We start from the raw sequence: 14,354 nt of genomic DNA on the forward strand, positions 1-14,354 counted from the left end.
ATAGGAAAATTCTCATTTGTTTCACTTTTCATTTGTAAATATGATATACCAGGAGGGGCTCAGGCATGGCGTCAATTAGAGGAAAATATCACAAGAGAATTGCAAAGCCCCAGAGGACATTTTGACCTCTAGAGAGAACTAGGTTAGACTCCATTGATCAAAACTACTGTGCTCATTCTGGATCCTGCCCCACACCCAGCTGATTAGACGCTTTATATCTGCAACCAGCAGCAGTTTTTCACTAATTAGCCACTCACGGTCCAACTTTAAGGTTCTGTGAGCAGTTACTATTATTTTTGACCACCTATAAGGTAAGTGGTAAATATGTGGACTTCCTTGTTTATGAGAAATATAGGAAATCCCTGTGGGGATAGAAAGATAAGATCTGAAATAAAATTCAGGAAAGGAGCACCAGTTTTTACATGGGAGATGCTAAATTAGTATTTGATAATAAAATTCAAGAATATTTCTAGGACCTGTTTTCATTATTGATAAAAAGTAGTTACTTTTGGGAAACAGGAATATTTGTCTAAAGGATTTTGCTCCTGCATGTCAATATGCATGATTGTATTCCTGTTTTCCATGTTGGACCAGTTTTCCTTTACTTGTTATTTAAAGATAATAATTCCCAAGTTTTAAAGGGATACTGGCAATAGAAACATTAAATAGGTTAGGACTGCCAAGTAGAGGATAATTTAACAAATTGAGTTAACTTTCCCATTTCAGTGTTTTTACATAAAATAGAAGCTCTAGATATTTTTTTAAGTGCTAAAGGAATTATTATTTTTTATCTTTATTTTTTATTTTAGAGAGAGAAAGAGAGAGTGCACGAGTGGGGGAGAGGGGCAGAGGGAAAGAGAATCTTAAGCAGGTTCCATGCTCAGTGCAGAGCCTGACATGGAGCTCAATCGCCCCACCCTGGGATTATGACCTGAGCTGAAATCAAGAGTCGGATGTTGAACTGACTGAGCCACCCAGGCTCCTCAGGAATTAATTTTTAATAAAGAATAATGTCTAGTGGCGCCTGGGTGGTTCAGTCAGTTGAGTGTCCGACTTCAGCTCGGGTCGTGATCTTGCAGTTGTGGGTTCAAGCCCCGTGTTGGGCTCTGTGCTGACAGCTTGGAGCCTGGAGCCTGCTTCGGATTCTGTCTCTCTCTCTGCCCCTCCCCCACTCCTGCTCTGTCTCAAAAATAAACATTTAAAAATTTTTGAAACAAAGAATAATGTCCATAGATTTTTAAAGGAATAATGAGAAAGCACCTGAACTCTTTAAGAGAGGATAGAACTTAGTAAATTGTTGCTTCAGCTAATAAGGCATAAGTCCAAAATTTTTAAATCTAATATTTTATTTACAAGTAGTATATGTAACTACCTTCTTAATTTTTGAATTTCAAGCAATTCGCAAGCATATAGAGTAAAATAAAAGTCTCATTAATACCCCTCCCAAATTCAGAGAGGTATCTACTATTTATATTTTATTTAAAAAAATTTATATATATGTATGCATATACCGGTAAATTTATATAAATGTTTACTTTGGATAAAAAATTAGTCATACTTGCTTAGAAGAAGAGTCTTTATTCTTTTTCCTTTTTTTTCCCCCCTACCCCCCTCCACTGTCATCACTTCCTACAGACCTCCAGTAACCTGTATTAACTTCCTGGTGTGTGCCCTGTATTTTTTTCAAAGTCATAAAGTCTCCGTAGTCATATAGTCCAAAGTCATATATATATATATGTGTGTATATATCTACATATATCTACTATATATACACACATATATATATACATATATATACATATATATACATATATATACACACACGTGTATATACATATACACACACACACACACACCATATACATGTGCATACATATATATGTACATTTATAGGATTTTATTTTATTCTGATATAAAATCTCACATTGAATCTATCAATCAATTCATTTGGGGAGAACTGACATCTTTACAAATACTGAGTTTGCCAATCCCTGAGCATGGTATATCCCACATTTAATTCATATAAATAGGAGTATGTGTATGTGTATTTGGCATTGTGTCTCTCCTTGAAACTCTATCCTTTGGTTTCAGTAATGGTTCTCTGTTTTCATAGTCTCCCCCTGCCCCCCGACTTTCTTTGGCCATTTCTCACTTTTACTTTATTTGTATTCATTTTATTTGTATTTTATTTGTAGACGTATTCTCCTATGTTATTTTTCAGGGTTTTGTCATTGGCTCACTTTTTCTTGTCCCTGAGTGATCTCCTCTCTACCTATTCAGTGATTATTCACAAATATTTATATTTAGTTTGTATTTTTTGTTGTTGTTTTTATTGTCTTCTAGACCCAAATGCCTTCTGGGACAGCTCCAGTTTTGCCATTCAGTTTCGCTGAGTAAAATCTAAAAATTTTTTCCAATGATAATTTCTGGCATTGATGTGCTTAAAAAAAGACTTCCTCTATTTCAAGATTCTAAAACATTCTTTCATATTTTATTATAATACTTATATGGTTAACTTCAAAAATTTTTTTAATGTTTATTTTGAGAGAGACAGAGAGATGAGAGAGTTGGGTAGGGGCAGAGAGAGGGAGAGAGTATCCCAAGCCAGCTCTGTGCTGTCTGTACCCGATGCAGGGCTCGATCCCATGAACTGTGAGATCATGACCTGAACCTAAACCAAGAGTTGGGTGCTTAACCAACTGAACCAGACACACAGGCACCCCTATGGTTGACATTTTTACATTTAATACTTTATTCCACTTGGAATTTATTTTTTTTTGGAGATACGTTGGGAAAATGTAATGATTCCATGTTGTGTGTGTGTGTTTAAAGAGAGAGACAGCACAAGCAGGGGAGGGGCAAAGGGAGAAGGAGAGAGAGAATCTCAAGCAGGCTCCACACCCAGCTCAGAGCCCAATGATGTGGGGCTTGATCTCATAACTGTGATATTATGACCTGGGTTGAAATCAGAGGTGGATCCTTAGCTGACTGAGCCACCCAGGCGCCTCATCTCTTGTATTTTTGAGTTGATATTCATCCATTCTTTTCACGATTTGTTCATTTTATGTTAGTGAGATTCCTTACTGACCAACTACTGTGAGGGCTGGACCAGGTATATCTTGTTCACTGTTGAATTCCCTGGCATCTAGGACAATCCCTAGATGATAGTAAGATTTAGTAAATATTATTGAATGGGTGAATTATGGAAGAGAAAATTCTTTCATTATTGGTTTTTAACTTAATAACACTTTTCCTGTTTTTTTCTTCATATCTTTCATATTGGGAAGTCTTCTACATCTTAGAAGCCTTTAATCTACTAACTTTTTAATCTCATTGAACTTTGAAAAACATTTTTTTTTTTAGGGTAAACCAAATAACCTATTCATGTCAGCTCTGCCTTAATTCTTTCCTGGATCCAAGCTTGCTAGAAAAGCGGTTTATATTCACTTTTCTTCTAAGTTAGCAAAGCTTTCATGAAAACATGCTGTTCCAGATGTGGCGTTGTGGATGTAATCACATGTCTGGTACTGTTTCTGTGTCTGCTTAATCTTTACTGCTATCCTGTGCCAGGTCCAGAGGGTATATTTGGCTGATTTGTTTTCTTGCAGTGGGAGCATGGATAATATATAATGAGGATTTACTTTTTGTTGTTGTATATGTGATGATTATTCCAGTGATAAGGTCAAGGAACCGAGTTTTAAAATGGAAAGATGATTCATCCCACTATTATTTATTGATACCTTCTGTGTGCAAAGAACAAAATGCTATAGAATGTGTCCCTATCTGCAAAGAGTGTACAAGATGAGGGATGTAAGACACAGCCTTCACAAAACTCATTTTAGGCACAGTGCCAAATGAGTGGTATAAAAAATAGTGTGGGCATTTAGGAATGGGAAAAACCACTCTGACATGGGATGGCAAGGAAAAACTTCTTGGAAAAGTTGAGACTCATGTAAGATCATGTAGGATGTCTGGTTAATGGGGCCTCTCATCTGGGCAGAGAAATGAACAAAACTTGAGATGGAATGCATTGTACAAATATGAGGGCCATTGCATATATGGAATGAGTCCACTTTGTGTTAGAGAGAAGGAAAGGATAGGCAGGAAATTGGATCAGATTGTGCAGGGTCTTGAGTTTTTTTTTTTTTTCTTCCAAAATCATATTCCTTGGAAGTATTCTATTTCATCAAGCATGGGCCATAAATAATTAGGGCTGGAAAATGCTTCATAGCTTTTCTGACATGAAAAAAGAAACTGCTTTATTAATGAGCCTGTGTCTTTATACATTATATCCATGGGTGCTATTAACTTCAGTACTTTCTGTATGTTTCAGACATTAATCTCTTACCATGGGGGATTGGAATTTACTGGGTGACATCCTAGAGGAAGTTCACTCCCACTCAACTATAGTGGGGAAAATCTGGCTGACCATTCTCTTCATTTTCCGAATGCTGGTACTCGGTGTGGCTGCTGAAGATGTCTGGGATGATGAACAGTCAGCATTTGCCTGCAACACCCAGCAGCCAGGTTGCAACAATATCTGTTATGATGATGCTTTCCCTATCTCTTTGATCAGGTTCTGGGTTTTACAGATAATCTTTGTGTCTTCTCCTTCTCTGGTGTATATGGGCCATGCACTTTATAGACTCAGGGCCTTTGAAAAGGAGAGGCAGAGGAAAAAGTCACACCTTAGAGTCCGGATGGAGAATCCAGAGCTTGAATTGGAGGAGCAACAAAGGATAGATAGAGAGCTGAAGAGATTGGAGGAGCAGAAGAGAATCCATAAAGTCCCTCTGAAAGGATGTCTTCTGCGTACTTATGTCTTACACATCTTGACGAGATCTGTGCTGGAAGTAGGGTTCATGATAGGCCAGTATGTTCTCTATGGGTTTCAAATGCACCCCCTTTACAAATGCACTCAACCTCCTTGCCCTAATGCAGTGGATTGCTTTGTATCCAGGCCCACAGAGAAGACAATTTTCATGCTCTTTATGCACAGCATTGCAGCCATCTCTTTGTTCCTTAATGTACTGGAAATATCTCATCTGGGAATCAGGAAAATCATGAGGGCACTTTATGAGAAATCCAGCAATGAGGACATTGAGGATGAAAGTGGCACTCCATTCCATTTGAAAAAATATTCGGTGGCCCAGCCTTGTATGATTTGCTCTCCCTTGCCTAAAAGAATCTCTTTACTTCAAGCCAACGATCAACAGCAAGTCTTTCAAGTCAATGTGCTGAAGTCTAAAACCACATGTCAAAGCCTACAGCCCAGGCAACTGGAAGTAGACCCTTGCTGTATTAAAAAAGAGTGGACTGAGAAGGATCAGCACAGCGGACAGCTCCATGTCCACAGTCCATGTCCCTGGGATGCTACTACTCGAATTCAGCACCAGGGACAGCAACCAGACCATTCATTTGGCCTAGAAAATGTAAAGTCCCAGTCCTGGCTATGTACAGAGATGGCTCCTAGACATTGCCCATCCTATGCAATAGGAATCTGGGAGCAGTCCCAGGATCTACGACCCTCAGGAGAGCCTCTTACAGAGTTGCACAGTCACTGTAGAGACAGCGATGGCAGCATGAGAGAGAGTGGGGTCTGGACAGACAGATCTCACCTGGATAGTCGCAAGGCCAGCTTTCTGTCCAGATTGCTGTCTGAAAAGGGACAGTTGCACAGTGACTCAAGAAGCTTCAGTTCTCAGAACAGCTCTTGCTTGGATCTTCTGCACCGGGAAAATAGTCCCTCGCTTCTGCCTTCTGCCACTGGGTATAGAACATCAATGGTAAGTAAGGACTGATCATAGAACTATTACAAGAGATGTTCCACTCTGGCTGCCTCTTAGTCTTCCCTTTCCAATTTCCTGGTGTGTATACGTGTGTGTTGAGAGAGAGGGAGAGGAGGTGAGGGAGGTTAATTTATAGAGAGTTGAATCCAGTCATTCAGTACATTCAGTTAAATTCAGTTCATGAAATAAACTTACTGAACTTTATATCATTCAGTCTTGCAAGAGCTAGGTTTATAAATGGATAAAATACTGTCTCTCCCATCAAAGGGCTCAGAGTCTAGATGGGGAAGTTATACAGGTAAACATAAATGTGATCAAGTGTAAGGTGCCATGTTAGAAGGAGTGCGCAGGCAAAGGAGGGAGTGGACAATTCTTTATGAATGGGTCAGGAAAAGCTTCATTGTTGAAGTTACTTTTGAATTGAGTCTTTTTTTTTTTTTTTTTTGAATTGAGTCTTGAAAGATGTAGTGAATTTCTCCAGACCTAGGAGGACTGGGGTGCATGAAAGAAGGACATCCCAGTACAGGGAGCAGCATAGACAAAGGCTGAGAGGTGTGACACAGCAGGGATGTCTGGGGAGCTACATGTGGCTGGAGCACTGAGTGGGAGGAAGGCTATGGAGAGGGAAGGGTGGAGAAGGGTCATGGAGGCCTTGTGGGAAGGCAATGGAGAACCCATAGAGGGTGTGCAGCAGAGGAGTTAAGGGATCAGCATTACATTTTAGAAAGCTCTTTCTATCACAGTGTGGAAAATGGATCAAAAGAGAGCATTTGTAACCTTCAGCAGCCCTTGTCTCGCTAAAGAAGGAGGGTGTGCTCCATTGTTTTAATAGCTCTGGCATTTAAAGGTCATATATGAATATTTGGTGATATATTTCACAAAGACTAAAATCAATATAGTATTGATTTTAATTCTGTTCTCTGAAAAGCCAGTGTGGAATAAGCATTTCCTGGCCATTGTTAAGACATAATGGATATTTACTGTGGACTCTTCTCAGTTCTGGAAAAAGAAAAAATGACATTTGCTTTATCCACTGCTCCTAATAGCTTTAAAAGTTTTTTTTTTTTTTAATGTTTATTTTTGAGAGAGAGAGTGAGAGCAAGAGCAAGAGCAAGCGAGCGAGTGAGCAGGGGAGGGGCAAAGAGAGAGGAAGACAGAATCCAAAGCGGGCTCCAGGCTCTGAGCTGTCAGCACAGAGCCCGATGTGGGGCCTGAACTCACGGACTGAGATCATGACCTGAGACGAAGTCAGGCACTTAACTGACTCAGCCACCCAAGCACCCCATAATAGCCTTTTTCCATTAGAAAGAAATCCCCCTAGTTGAGCTCACTTGGTTGAACTTATACACTTGCTTTTTCCTGTTAATGATAATGATTAAATCTATGATGATTGAATCTCTATCCCAATTTCATATATCCTGTGAGTTTAGAGATATTTTTACCACACTAAAGCCATATCTTGAGGAGGCATCATCCTACTCAGAGTTTTCCTATAATACTTCTTTCAAACTGATATTCATTTCTTGGCAGTGACCAGCCATCTATTCAGGAGACTATGTTTAAAAAAAAATTTTTTTTAACGTTTATTTATTTTTGAGACAGAGAGAGACAGAGCATGAACAGGGGAGGGGCAGAGAGAGAGAGAGGGAGACACAGAATCTGAAACGGGCTCCAGGCTCTGAGCTGTCAGCACAGAGCCCGACGCGGGGCTCCAACTCATGGACTGTGAGATCATGACCTGAGCTGAAGTCAGACGCTTAACCAAACTCATGGACTGTGAGATCATGACCTGAGCTGAAGTCAGATGCTTAACCGACTGAGCCACCCAGGCGCCCTCAGGAGACTATGTTTAAGATCAGAGTGTGGCTACTTGGAACCCCATAACAAACTACAGCAGGGTTCTCAGCCCTGGCCATGAGTTACAGTCATCTGGGAGCTTTAAAAAATTGTCATGCCCAGGACCCATCCAATTCCATTTAACCCAAAATCTCTGGGGTGGGGGGATGCAGGATCAGTATTTATGTATGTATGTATATATATGTAAACTATATACGTATATATGTGTGTATACATATGTAAACTGTATACAGTAAGACCTTGGATTGCGAGTAACTTGTTCTGTGAGTGTTCCACAAGATGAGCAAACATTTCCAATAAATTTTAACTTGATAAACAAGTGATGTCTTGCAATATGAGTAGTGTGTGATGCTGAATGTCACATGATCACAACTGAACCAATGGTTCTTGAAATTCACTTTGATATACAAGTGGAGTACAAGCTTGTTTCTGGAATGAATTATGCTTGCAAACCAAGGTTGTACTGTATATGCATATACATGTGTGTGTATGTATGTGTGTGTGTGTATATATATGTATGTATATATATATATATATATATACACACACACACATACACTGATTCCAAGATCAAGAGTCACATGCTCTACTGACTGAGCCAGCCAGGTGCCCCTAGGATTAGTATTTTTTAAACTCTCATGGTGATTGCAATGTGCAGCCAGTGTTGAAAACCACTATTTTAGAGTAACCTTGCCAGTGACTTGTGCTTCTTACCTACATTTGTGAAGTCAGCAAGACAGTTTTAATCATTTTCCCTCTCTTGTACCTGCTTCCATGTAAAAGGAGCATTTGTTTTGTCAGAGAATTGAGGGAGAGATGGTAGTGTTTAGTAGAGACAGATTTTCTTAATCTCTCAGATTATCTTTTGGGAGAGGCCAGCCATTTTTGTGAGTTTGGAGAAAAGATGATGAAGATGATAGGCCCCTTTCTTTTTTTGTCTTCCACTTTCTTCCCTGTTTTTTTTTTTTTTTTAATGTTTCTGGGAATTACAAATAATGTCTTTGGACACAGAGCTTTACTACTTATGGTAACTTTCCCCCAGACCTCTTACAGGGTTGACAGGAGACTTCACTTCCCAAATGGCAGGAAGACTTGGGGATTGAGGCCACAGCTGTCAACTCCAGAGCACTGTGGCTGACACATCATGCTTCTTGCCAACAGAGAGATCTTTAATTAGAAATTAGTGCAGCAAACAGGATTATAATCATCTAGGGTCAAAACATGGACTGTAAACTGCTTTCTACACTGTCTTAGGTCCTACGTGGCAGAATTTTTAGGGCTCAGTCAGATGCATTTTGACATTTCAGAGCGAAATGACTTCTGGTAGGACCACAGTTGCTTTGTCACTTATGATGTGTCCCATAGAGGGAATTGTCCTGCAATAGAAATGCATTCCATTTTAGAAGGTTACAAAAGTCACTTGGAGGAGCCATGATTTTATGCTCTGACATTTCCCTTGCTTTCACCCAATCCCACAGTTTCTTCAAGTCCAAGCTCATTGATTGCTAAATAATTTTGGTCAAGGTTGGTTTTTGGAGGATAGATTTAGCTGGGCATGGAAAGCAGACTTCCGGTCTGGCCAAGTGAGCCTGGGGAGGAGGGCTGGCTGAGTTTTAGGAACTCATGCTACCCTCTGAAAAGGAGATGTTTCCTCATTGTTGAATGCAGAGATGCAATGGAGCAGTAATTCTCTTGCTGAGTTCCACATAAAATCACTAGGGAAGCTTTGAAATTTTCCCCCATAAGAATCTCTGCTGATGGAGCCTGGACACCAGTATTTTTTTTAAGCTCCCAGATGATTCCAGTGTGCAGCCAGAGTTCAGAACCATGGCTATAGAGGAGGGAGGTTTTGGCATTAGGAAGAAGGTTGTTCTGTGAAGTTTTCCAATTTTTGAGGCATTTAAGTGATAAAGAGTGCTCTCCTTTTGTAGCTTCAAAAGCTGAGGATGCTTGCACTTCTTGGTCTTTCTGCCTGGGATGCATCACCCACCTCAAGACTTGGCATGACTGATGGAGCCAGCTGTGCCAAGGCCCTGCAGAGTTCTCTTGGGCCATTATCAAGGAGGGGAGAGATAAGGGTGAGGTTGAAACAGTCAGGAGCTGATATATGGGGCTTTATAGGCCACAGAAAGGAATTTGGGTTGGATGGCAGAGGGGTGGTGGTGATCTGACACATACATTTTAAAAAACACACTTTCTGGAGAGTCTATTATAGGGCTGCTATGGTCTGAATGTTTGTGCCCCCCCCCCCCCCAATTCATATGTTGAGACTTAATCACCAATATGATGGTATTTGGAGGTGGGGTCTTTGGGAGGTGATTAGGTCATGAAGGTAAAGCCCTCATGATTAGGATTAGTGCCCTTATAAAAGGGGCCACAGAGAGTTCCTTATCCTATCTGCTATGTGAGGACACAGAAAAAAGACAGCTATCTATGAACCAGGAAATGGGTTTTTACGAGATAGTGAATCTGTCAGTACCTTTATCTTGGGCTTCCCAGCCTCCAAAGCTGTGGGAAATAAATAATCCACCCTGTCTACAGTATTTTGTTATAGAAGCCTGAATAGACTAAGACAAGGGGTAAGAGTACAATCAGGGAGGCCAGCTAGAGGCTTACACAATGACCCAGGTGAAAGAGGCATGTGGCTCAGACCAGGGGTACCATCATTTATGGTTTGCATGGAAGAACAGTTTTTTTCTTACTTGCTGTATTTCAAATTAAAGTAATACATGCTCATTGAAAGAAATTAAAGCAATATAAAAGAACATAGAGAATAAAATAGGAACCTGACCATGTGAGGATTCATCTCTTCTCATCTAGATTCAGTTCTCACTTCTCCCTAAAGGCAACTGCTGTGAACAGCTTGGGAACACACCCCTACCTTTCTCAAGGTATTCATAATCCATCTTTGAGGGCAAATATATGTCCACACATATATGTTAATTTTTAAAATATAGATGTGATCATGTAGAGATGTGGAGATGTCTTTGCAATTTGCTTTTTCTCAGTTCATGATACATCACAGGGATCTTCCCATGTCAGGATTTGTGGAAATGCCTCAGTTTTTTGTTTTTTTTTTTTAATGCTTATTTATTTGTGTGAGAGACAGCATGAGTAGGGGAGGGACAGAGAGAGAGGGAGACAGAGAATCTGAAGCAGGCTCTGAGCCATCAGTGCAGGGCCCAATGTGGGGCTCGAACCCATGAACCATGAGATCATGACCTGAGCCAAAGTCAGATTCTTAACTGACTGAGCCACCCACGTGTCCCAGAACTACCTCAGTTTTACATCACTTCATGCTTTTGTGTGGTATCAATGAGCCATAAGACACTTGATGGCCAGTTAGCCATTCTCACTATTTTTTCTCCTGCACACAATGTTGCAGTGAATGTTTCATACATATATCTTTAAGTGGAATTGTTGGTTTTAATGGGCATACATGTTTTGTATTTTGATAGATGCTGAAAATTTTTGCTTAGGAAGGACCACACCAATTTATTTTCTTATCAGTACATTGGTACCTCTTTTCCCACATTCTTGTTCATACCAGCCATTATCTTCCCCCCCACCCCTGCAATCTGATGAACTAGACATGTTCCCCTTCATTTTAATTTACATCTGTAATTACCGGTCAGGTTGTTCATGTTTATTGGTCATCTGTATTTCTACCAAGAATGATCCTTTCCGATCTTTTCTGCTGGGATATTTGTTTTTCTTCTGATTTTTAGGAGCTCTTATATGATATTATATTAACTCTTTGTATGTATATAGAAAGATTTTCTCCCAGTCTGCTGGTCTCTTATCCCTGTTTATAGCATCTTTGAATTTTTAATATTATATTAAATCTAAAATCTCTATTACTTCTAGGTTCTTTGTGTCATTTCAGAAGGTCTTGGGGTGCTAGGGTGGCTCAGTCAGTTAAGCATCTGACTCTTGATTTCGGCTCAGGTCATGATCTTGTGGTTATGAACTCAAGCCCTGAGTCAGGCTCCACACTGAGCATGGAGCCTGCATGGGATTCTCTCTTTCCCTCTCTCTGCCCCTCCCCTGCTCATGCTCTCTCTCTCAAAATAAATAAACATTAAAAAAGAGAGAGAAGGTATTTTTTTTTGACTCAGCACTAACAAGGATTATTGGATGGATGTTTTGAGGATGAACTGTACTAATTTATTGAGCCCTTTGGCTGAGAAGTTTTAAAAAAAAATTTTAAAAACATTTATTCATTTTTGAGATACAGAGAGAGACAGAGCATGAGTAGGGGAGGGGCAGAGAGAGAGGAAGACACGGAATCTGAAGCAGGCTCCAGGCTCTGAGCTGTCAGCAGAGACTGACACAGGGCTCGAACTCATGGACCGTGAGATCATGACCTGAGCCAAAGTCGGAAGCTTAACCAACTGAGCCACCCAGGCGCCCCTGGCTGAGAAGTTTTATAGAACAATCAACAAAGCATCTAAAGAAGAGGAGGAAAGATACACACTTCATTAAGAGCCTGATGGTGGTCTAGACACTGCCGTGGGCTTCCTTTCTGTAATTATTTCCATTTTATGGATAAAGAAATAGATGACTTGCCCAGTCATACAATTAGGATGTGATGAAGCATAGTCCTTCATACATAGCAAGGACATAAATTAATATTTACTGGATGAGTGAATGACCTGGAATTTTATCCTAAGCCTGTCTGACTCAACCCAAGTTCCTTTTTCTATACTTTGTTGCTACTTCTTGCTCTTTCTGCACAAGGGAGCCTAAGTGTAGCATATTTTTAGGATCAAGGATAGATTACTGCAAAATAGAATATGCCACAATGGATCACTTTCCACATTTTACAAAGTAAAAAATCTGGCTAATTGTAAAAGGGGCAAAGATGGAGCTTTGGAAAAGGTTGGCTTATAGTTTTAGACCTGGATTTTGGATAAAAACAACAACTGGAGAAGAATAAGAAGATGGCAGGTGGGATCAGAGGTTTCTGGGAATAGAACCTCTTACGTGGGCATTCATCTCTGGGTCAACCTAGAATTGTCTTCTGCAACAGGTTTTGATTGGATCCCTGGTATCTGTGACATATACAGTGTCCCAGGTGGGTTGTCAGGACTGACTTTTACAAGCCCTTTGAGTCTATTTAGTTTTATTTGTCTTGTTTCCTGTCTCTTTCAGAACATGCTTCTAGAACTTTCATCTATTATGAAAAAATAATTCATGCTTGGGGCCAGAAAAATGGACCAAAGACCAACCAGCATCTGCAGGAGAAAAATTACACCTTTGTTAGCTCAAACTGCAAGAATTGTGGGAACCATCCCCTCCACAGAGACACCCGCCAGGCGATGGGTGTGTACAGGGTGCTCCCACCTGGGCCCACCTCCACAGGAGACCTCCCTTCCCTGATGGGGCTGGGATCAACCTCTTACTGCCCCACTTGGCCTCACTACGTGAGGCGGGTCTGATCTCTGGCAGGATTAGGCAGGGAGGAAGTGTGTACCCTGAGAGAAAATCCAGGGGTAAAAGCTACTGCCACTCTGAGGGGAGAAGGATTGAGGAGTGGCTATCCTTCCCCCATCCAGCAGCCTCATAGGGCTTGTTGACCTGCTCACTGCAGAGAGCACCCCAGCTCTGCAGTGGCATAGCAGTGGCAGTTGGGACCATTGGATGGATGGATAGATAGATAGATAGACAGACAGACTAGATAGACAGATTAGACTATTGGTTCTGTCTCTCTGGAGAACCCTAATACACTGGGTAACTACCTGGGATATTGCAGAAGGGAGCCCAGCATTGGATGGGGCTGGTCTGTGTTTCTAGCCCAAATGGCTTCTGAGTCTTCTCTGTCCCCATACTTTGCAGAAGTGGAAATGAGGCGTGGAGATATGAAGAGGCATGATCTGTTCCACAGTGAGTTGGTAGAAGAGCCAGTGAAGACCAGGTGGATGAAAATGATGCTGGGGCCAAGTCCAAGTGGGTGCCATTAAGGGGCATACCATATTCCAGGTGCTCAAGATACATTATCTATACCTGTTTTATCTACAACTGTGCAAAGTTATTGTTTGCCCCCATTTTATAAACCAGAGAAGGCTCAAAGAGACTAAGTAACTTGCCCCACAGCTAAAGGTCACACAGCTAAAGCGCATGCAGTGCAGCTGAATTGAAACCCAGATCCAGGTCCGGCTGTTCCAAGGCCTGGACTCCTTCCAGGAAGCTGTGAAGTCGTGTTCTCTCTCTTGTCCATAACAATCAGCAGTCCCCGGGCAATGATTTATTTGCACATCCATCTGCCCAACTAACCTGTGAAAGCTACAAGGATAAGGCCTGTGCATTTTAAGTCTTGGATGCCCAGCATGCAGCGTAGTGTTGGTTGAATGAATGTATGTTTATGTATAGATGCCAAAGACAATATAGTACCCATCGCTTTAAACTCTCCAGTCTATTCCTTATTCACTAGTGTTCTGTCATGTCCTGTCAATAGGTTTATTATGAGAGATTCTTTCAGAAGAGTCTGTAGGGCAGCACTTTTTTTCTTTGATTTAAATTTCCTTTACCCTCAGAATCCTTTATAATGTCATCAACTGTTCAGCACAGAGGTTTAAAAAAAGGGGCACCTACCTGGGTGGCTCAGTTGGTTAAGCATCTGACTCTTGATCTCAGCTCAGGTCTTGATCTCAGGGTCATGAGTTCAAGCCCCAAGTTGGGCTCCACGCTGGGCATGAAGCCCACTTA

General features: G+C 40.9%; 1 protein-coding gene across 1 annotated transcript; it reads left to right on the plus strand.

Annotated features, from left to right (window-relative positions):
* Positions 1-3,381: 3,381 nt before the first annotated feature.
* On the plus strand, positions 3,382-14,052 carry GJA10 (gap junction protein alpha 10). The gene is made up of 3 exons (XM_049654006.1): positions 3,382-5,786; positions 12,801-12,971; positions 13,485-14,052. The coding sequence occupies exons 1-2, from the start codon at positions 4,350-4,352 to the stop codon at positions 12,837-12,839; spliced, it is 1,476 nt and encodes a 491-aa protein (XP_049509963.1). The 5' UTR covers positions 3,382-4,349; the 3' UTR covers positions 12,840-12,971; positions 13,485-14,052.
* Positions 14,053-14,354: the final 302 nt, after the last annotated feature.

Source organism: Panthera uncia (genome assembly GCF_023721935.1).
Source record: "Panthera uncia isolate 11264 chromosome B2 unlocalized genomic scaffold, Puncia_PCG_1.0 HiC_scaffold_24, whole genome shotgun sequence".
NCBI classification, from domain to species: domain Eukaryota; kingdom Metazoa; phylum Chordata; class Mammalia; order Carnivora; family Felidae; genus Panthera; species Panthera uncia.